Source organism: Nymphaea colorata, chromosome 1, assembly GCF_008831285.2.
Source record: "Nymphaea colorata isolate Beijing-Zhang1983 chromosome 1, ASM883128v2, whole genome shotgun sequence".
NCBI classification, from domain to species: Eukaryota; Viridiplantae; Streptophyta; class Magnoliopsida; order Nymphaeales; family Nymphaeaceae; genus Nymphaea; species Nymphaea colorata.
Window position 1 is genome coordinate 30,160,368 of NC_045138.2, and position 7,881 is coordinate 30,168,248.

The 7,881-nt window shown below is 37.9% G+C and overlaps 1 protein-coding gene across 2 annotated transcripts; it reads left to right on the forward strand.

The window, feature by feature from the left end:
- The first annotated feature begins 2,063 nt into the window (after window positions 1–2,063).
- Window positions 2,064–6,835, forward strand: LOC116246011 (peptidyl-prolyl cis-trans isomerase FKBP65-like). Of its 2 annotated transcripts, none has more exons than XM_050075558.1 (13): window positions 2,064–2,547; window positions 2,659–2,745; window positions 2,845–3,111; window positions 3,197–3,277; window positions 3,387–3,467; window positions 4,340–4,537; window positions 4,676–4,765; window positions 4,938–5,020; window positions 5,338–5,460; window positions 5,623–5,769; window positions 5,916–6,043; window positions 6,349–6,460; window positions 6,545–6,835. In XM_050075558.1, exons 1-13 carry the CDS (start codon window positions 2,370–2,372, stop codon window positions 6,572–6,574), a joined length of 1,605 nt encoding a protein of 534 aa, XP_049931515.1. In that variant the 5' UTR covers window positions 2,064–2,369; the 3' UTR covers window positions 6,575–6,835. The 2 variants fall into 2 exon arrangements, with proteins under 2 accessions (XP_049931515.1, XP_031473540.1); XM_031617680.2 differs by having other exon boundaries at window positions 2,067–2,547; window positions 4,845–5,020.
- Window positions 6,836–7,881: the final 1,046 nt, after the last annotated feature.

Sequence of the window (7,881 nt, forward strand, 5' to 3'; positions counted from 1 at the left end):
AACTCAAATGCTGTGTACGTTATAATTTATAGTCTTGAGAAGTTGCACCTACACTGAGGCGGACCAGCTATGCTACACCCATTGAAACAACTAAGCAAGGAGCGGCTGAAAATGAGGTGAACAAACCCACCATGGTATAACATTTAAGTTTAGTTGGTCGCGTTTCATGGGAACATGTTTGGCTCCTTTAGATGCATAATTTTCAGGCTCGAGCTTTGAATTGCTTGATTATCGACTAATATATAACAAAGTAAGCTGAAACTTCACTTAAGTTAGCTCACAAGGTTGCGAGTATGATTTAGCTTATATATTCTTACGAGCCCAACTTGAGTTTGAAAGAACAGTTAGAGCACTCCAAAATAACAAAAAAGGAAAATAATTGTACATGTCATTTTAAAAAAAAATTATTTAGATTTTATAAAAGTTTTGTAAAATTATATTTCAACCTTCCGGCCCATATTAAAATTTTAAAGTTATAGTTCAACCCTTTTAATTAAAAATTCATGACTCTGCCATTGTATATAGTAACATAACTACAAATTACTTGCAAGCATATAATAACTGACTAACTAACTAACTAACTATATATATATATATAATCAGATGTTGACAACTAATAAAATTAAAACTGTTTCTAAAACTACCTTAATCATTGCTAAAATATTATGACCCATCACTACCATAAACTGTTGCTAAGGCTGACAAATATTTTTAATGACAAAATTAAATTTTTTAGCCAACTGGGAATATAGGCAGCCAACTAATTTCAATTCCCCCGCTCAACATGCTATATAATTGGTTATTGTATGCTTATAAGTGATCTGTAGTTCTGTTACTACATATAAGCTTAACTGAACTCTATAATCCCAAGAGCTAAATAGGACCTGTTCTTCCAAGCTCAGGCTAGGGTCATATGAATTGATGAGCTAAAAGAGAGAAAGAGGGAGAGAGAGAGAAAGAGGGAGAGAGAGAGAGAGAGAGATTGCTCCTTAGCAGCTTGTTTGAAGGAGTTTAGATCAAAATAGAATAAAAGTTTTATTAAAAATTTTCTCTAAATTTAGGTTCATAATTAAGGAGTGAAGTTTTGAAAATAAAAGGCTAAATTGCTGGAGGATTCCATTTGGGGCGCCGTGAAGGATCCAAAACCAACCCAAATCGGCTCTAAGATGCAAAAAGAATGTATACAAGATTGGATTGGAATGCACTGCCCAAAAATGCTATATATGCCTTCCACAATCTTTAAAAAATGAGAGGCCATCATCTACTTTATTATTTACTAAAATTTTGACAAAAACAAAAATCAATCTTTGAAGGGATAACAAAAACATGCTTTGGTTGGCATGAGTAGTATTGTATCCTACATGATGAATTTCTAATAGCTTGTAATTGTTTTATGAATGTAGCCTAAAAGTCTAGGCAAATTCATATAATACTTTTTAAAATATTTTATAAATCTATTATACAAGACTTATGTTACCTTCACAGTCCTTCAACTTGACGCCCCCTCCTTTACAACACATAAAGTTGATATCATAATGATTGGAAACTAGAACTGTTAGCCTAGCCTCCGCCACAAACTTTGCATTAACGCTTTGTTGACGATAACAAATGCGTGCTCAGTTTTAATAATATAGTATGTCTGACTAGCAAATTACATATACAAGCGGCAAATGAAAGAAAAATCAGTCTTGAGCATGATTTTGTTCTACCACCACAAAGTGATCGTACTGTTGTAAAACTTCCCCTCTTTAATGGCGGATTTGAGGGATTTTGAGCTTAAAATACGAGGATCTGAATAAATATGACTAACTCGATGTAAGAAAAACCACAGCAGTTTGTCATATTAAGAATCTTAAGTCCCAACCAAAGCCACATCAACTACATGTTTTTTCGTTCTGTTTGGTTAATGGATAATCTAAGGTGGAAAGCAGCCAAATCTGAGGGCAAGATCGACCCCTACAAATATGTTTTCACACTTATCTGAAGCGTGCATCGCGTGGTCTTTCCTGTCGTAACGAATGGTCAGAGACAAACAGGAATCACACGTATGTGAGAGAGACAGAGAGGTTTGGAATTTGATCAACATTAGAATGGAAGACGATATTTGATCAATGAAAGCCACGTTCTCCAATTCATTTTATAATCGATTGCCATCATCCATTTCTCTGAGAAAGAAGGAATCGATCATCGTCGCAGCTGAGCTCACGTGCAGCTCGTGGGCTTCGTCGCCAACTCCTGCGCCATGGTGGCAACAGTTTGGCATGGCCCTTTTAAAAGAGCTGCCACCTTCCTTCCACAAGACAACAAAGAAGGTTACAACCGCCATTCTTACTACTACCACCACTATCATCCGTACTTGATCTTCAGCCATGGACGACATCGACGAGGAAACAGCTCCTCCTCAAGCCCAAGTTGAAGAGGAATTTCGGCCTTACTACCCCGAGAAGGTCGAAGACGAAGGCGTTCTTACGAAGGAGGGGTTGAAGAAGAAGCTGATCAAAGTAGGTGAAGGATGGGACGCTCCCCTACTCGGAGACGAAGTCACAGGTGCCTAAACCAAATGCTTAGCATGTCCAGTGATTGTTTCTGGTGGTGCTGCCAATGTGTCTTTTCTCCCTATCAAAAATGTTGTGAAAAACAAAGCTGTTGGATTTGCAGTGCATTTTACTGGATCTGTGGTTGGTGGGGAGAAGTTTGCCTCGAGCAAGGACAAAGGGGAACCATTTGTTTTCAATGTCGGAAAATGTAAGTTAATTTTCTAATCGAAACATGGTATAAATGTAAGAAAATTTCGTCTCAAATGAAGCTGAAGATTGTCTTATCTTCAACCTCTTTTAACTGCAGATTCAGGTGCTGAGCTCAGGGGCTGCGATGACGGTATCATCACAATGAGGCTAGGCGAGATAGCGCTCTTCACCGTGCCTCCCAAACTAACGCAGGGGATCCAGGAGACTTTCCCGTCCATTGCTGCTGATGCCACCCTCCAGTTCGAGATTGAATTGATATCTTGGCTGAAAGTTGTTGATGTCTGCGAGGACGGAGGGATAATTAAGAAGATTCTGCACAGAACAGAGGCTATAGAGCGAGCAAAAGAGAAGGATGAAGTGACAGGTGAGACGCGGCCTCTAGTTTCTCTCTCTCTCTGTCTCACACACACGCATTGTAACGTTTCTTTCCTGTGTTGATTGATTGGCAGTTAAATATGAGGTAAAGCTTGACGATGGCACTGTGGTAGCAAAATCACCTGAAGATGGAGTAGAATTTGTCGTTCACGATGGTATCACAGCTAAATGAACAATAAGTTGGCAATACATAATCATGCAGAATAATCATGATTTTTTCCTTTGAGATCTGACGCTCAGAAAACTGTAACTTTGATGTTTCAGGCCAACTGTGTCCTGCAATTGCAAAGGCGGTAGTGACCATGAGGAAGGGGGAGAAGGCCGTTCTTACAGTACAGCCTCAATGTACGTTGCTGCAAACTCTGGTTTACCATATCCAAACACAAAAATCAATTGCTAAAGCAATTTTTCTTAGAACTTGGATTTTTTAACGATAGTAGCTTTAGTTCAGTTAGTTTTGGCAAGGCATTAAATTCGTCTAGAAGTGTCAAGATTTTGAATGTGGAATCTGTTCAGAAGATATTTTGTGAATTGTCTTAGCTCTCAGTGAAGCATTTGATAACCCATGCAACATCTATTGCATGAAATGACTTGAGAACGATTTCGTACTTATGATGCTTGTAGTGAATTATTTTCAAATATGGAGCCTAGCAACTGTTTAGCTTCCTGATCCATGAGGCTTTGAATGCTGAACAAAGGCAAGTAACGTACTGAAGAAATGCTTCTAGGAATGATATGCTTCCTGGATCTTTTGATAATATTACACAAATTACGGTTAGGATTTTGTCAACTTTGTTTGCACTAATGGTTTTCCTTTTAGCTGATTTAACATCATGCCACATTCAATTCTTATGCTGCTTGCAATAATTCACCTCATTTTGATAATCTGATTTGTCGAACGGAGAGAATATAAAGCAGCATTCTTCTTTCATTAAGTCAATAATTGTAATTCACATGTTCTATTCTAGTGTAAATGTTGCAATCGCTGCGCCATCAACTGTCTTACACCCAACAATGTTATTTTGAGATTCAAATGTGTGGAGAGGCTTAAAATACTGGCTTCCGTTCTTTTTCATACTTTTCTTCTTTGCATCTTCTCATCTTCTAATTCCAACACTATCAGTATAGGTTTGGGTAATTTTCAAGGAAATATTGTGCATGACAATTCTGGATACCTGCGTATTCATCTTTTCATTGGTATGAACTTTGGTTCACAGATGGGTTCGGGGAGAAGGGGAGGCCAGCGACAGACGATCAGTTTCCTGCTATTCCTCCTAATGCTGTCCTTACCATTTTCCTGGAGTTGGTTGCATTCAAGCTTCTTGAGTATATTACCGAAGATAAGAAAGTGATCAAGAAAATCACCTGCCCTATGGAGACCTTTGAGAAGCCAAACAGTGGGGCAGTTGCTCATAGTAAGTTGTTTTTTTCAACCAAGTTGAAGTCTGTTTGAATAATTCTTACCACCTTGTTTTCCAGAAGTGGCAAGATATTTTTAGATTTTGCGGTTCCTGCTCTGCAAGATAACTCCTTTTATTGGAACGCAAATGCAGTTAGATATGTTGGCAAGCTTTCAGATGGAACAATCTTTGACAAGAAGGGCCATGATGGGGAAGAACCTCTTGAATTTCTTGTAGATGAAGGTAACTTCTCGTAGTACTTTCTCCACATATCCAGCTATTTCATGAAGTAGAGTCCTAAGGCACGATCTTTTGACTGCAGACCAAGTAATCAGTGGCCTAGATCTAGCTGCTGCAACTATGCGCAAAGGTGAAATTGCTCTGGTTATAATTGGTCCTGAATATGGCTATGCAGACACCCAATATGAGGGAAAACTTGCTGTGGTACCTGCACATTCGACACTTTACTATGAAGTGGAGATGGTAGACTTTACCAAGGTGATTAAATATTTTTAAAGTGGTCACAATGTTAACTCCTATGTTCATCTTGTCATGTTTGTAAGAAAATACAGATGCTAAACTATACAATGCATAAATGCATGATGACAATTTAAATTGGATAAATGAGGATTTCATTCAATAACGCATGAATCGATCTGAAAATAATGCTGGGGATCTCTTGGTATAGTTATAGTAGGGATGTGTTTAACCCCAGTTTGTACTTAAAGGCATTCCTGAGAGAGAACAATTTCTGTTCACATACACTTGAGCTTCACCTCTACTCACCTAATATATATGTGGTTTGAATATATCAGGTAAAGGAGTCATGGGATATGGAACCTGAGGAAAAGATTGAATATGCAGGAAGAAGGAAAGAGGAAGGTAATGCCTATTTTAAGGCTGGAAAATATGAACGAGCTTCATTGAGGTTTGACATGGTAAGTTCTGTTCTCCCCATCAATCTTGATTATTTTTCAGCCTAAGATTTTATGGATCCTAGAGGTTTCGCTCCCTTATGTACCAAATCTTTAAAATTTAAAATAAGCGTCACGACTACATAGCTTTGTGCTTGATGGTGCATGTTTCTATCTTTTCCATAGGCTGTAAAATATGTAGAATTTGAAAGCACCTTCAGTGAAGAACAGAAGAAGATTGGAAAATTTTTTAAAGTCACATGCAGTCTGAATAATGCAGCATGCAAGCTGAAGCTAAAGAAATATAGAGAAGCCGCCAAACTATGCACAAATGTGAGTTGGAAACGTAAATTTGGATACTTTGATGTATTTGATGGTCTTATGAATTATGTTGATGTACCAATTGGCTGCAATTAACACATTATAGTCTTCTGCCATAACATAGTATCGTTTATGATTGCTGCATTGTCTTCACTCAGGTATTAAAACTGGAATCTCAGAATGTGAAAGCTCTGTTCAGGAGGGCACAGGCATACATCGAGACAACAGATTTTGATTTGGCAGAGTTGGATCTAAAGAAGGCATTGGAGATTGATCCTGATAATAGGTAGTTTTGAAGTTTTGTGGTAAACAGTTTTTCTTTCTTCGGACACTGGACTTTTTCACATGAATGTGTGATCATATGGTAATTAGGCTTTTATAGTTCTGGTGCTCTCTCTATGTCCTGGAGGAGAAAAAGGATCATGAAAGTCACAAAGAATAAGCTTTCTTCAACACGTTTCCTTGCTGATATATAGCTGAGACCTATAACTGTTGCCATGTTTGCAGCATACATGATTATCTTCCTGTTTTACAATTATATGTAACTGTGGAACATTCATGAAATATCTGGATCTCTAAATTCCTGTTTAGGGAGTTGAAGTCAGAGTATGCAAGACTGAAGAAGCTGCAGGCCTACTATGACAAGAAGGATAGTAAGCTGTACGCAAGCATGGTCGAAAAGCTGCGGCTTTCAGATGGAAAGGCGAGTGAATTCTTCTGCACATTACTTGTTCAGTTTTTGATTGCTGAATCTAACGGGGCTGATTTTTGTGGCTGCAATTTTCAGGAGGAAAAGAAGCTGGTGGAGGTAAACTGAGACAACCATTTTGTAATAAATCCTACTAGAGTTCCATATTGACGCTTGTGCAGTTCAGATTTCCTCGTCGAATAAGGACCATTGGTTCAATAATAAGGAAGATGGCAGTCTTTACTGAGAGTATATGTTGTGAAATGTTTATTCACGTTTCAGATCAGTATGTTATATGTATGTTTTAACGCCAAGGAGCTTCCAGCACATCGTTTCCATCTTGTGAGTGGTTTGATAACAAGTTTTTCTGGAAATCCACTTAAGCGCAACACTGGGTGACTTGATCTGCATTATTGTAGATGATGAGTTTGACATGGTTCATCGCCTTCGAGGCCACAGATATCTTTTGTATATTTGGACAGAAGGCCATGATTTCACAAGCTTCAAAATGCGAAAAGATTTCGGATCGTCTTATTCGGTTCCTTCTTTGTGCTTGGCATCTGTTTATCAAAGAAAGGGTGGGTGAAAGTAAAAGGAAAATGCAACAATACCCAAAAAAGAAAAAATGAAAAAAAAAGAGAGCGTCAGACCTGTGCACGAGTTAGATTTGCAAGCCGGTGTTAGTTAGACCTCTACCAGGATATGCCGAGGCATTGCGACTCTTGACCTCCTTCAACTTGAAAATCTCTTTTTAAGTCCACTGCCAGCCCATTGAAAGGGTGGCAAAGCTTGGCTACATATCTTTTGCAGTTAAATATAAACAAATTGGTAAAAGACCTATTGGAAAATATCTATAGTTTCATCCGTATAAAAGAGTTTTTGCGAGGTCTTTCTCAACTCCGAAGGGAGTGTTTGATTACCATTGATCTTCTTTGAACTAAGACGTGATTTGAGATTCATGTATTTAAGATCAGACCTTACCCCTCTGAAAACTAAGAGTTTTTGCCAATTAAAAATAAAATGAAGATCTCAAATGTAGATCCTAGGCCTAACTTAAAGATCATTAGTTTGATTAACCATTGATTTTAGTATGGAATTTTGCTGCATCAGTAAAAAGCATGCTATATCAGACCAACGGATCTAAAACGCAAGGTAATCAAATTCATGGATCTTCCTATTTTTTCTTAATACATTCTTTTTTGCATCACGATTACTTTTAGACCAATAGAATGGTCATATCCATGGAGAACCATAAGACTGATTCAATCTTTACTTGGAGAAGCGGTGTCTCATGTCCAAGTACTTCTTTCCAAGTGGTGACCATCATGGGCATACTTCTCGGATGAACATAATTGTTAGTATGAAGTTATGAACCTTACGTCTTTTAGACATTCACGTTTGAAACTGGTTATAGTTAAAATTTAAATAATAATCTA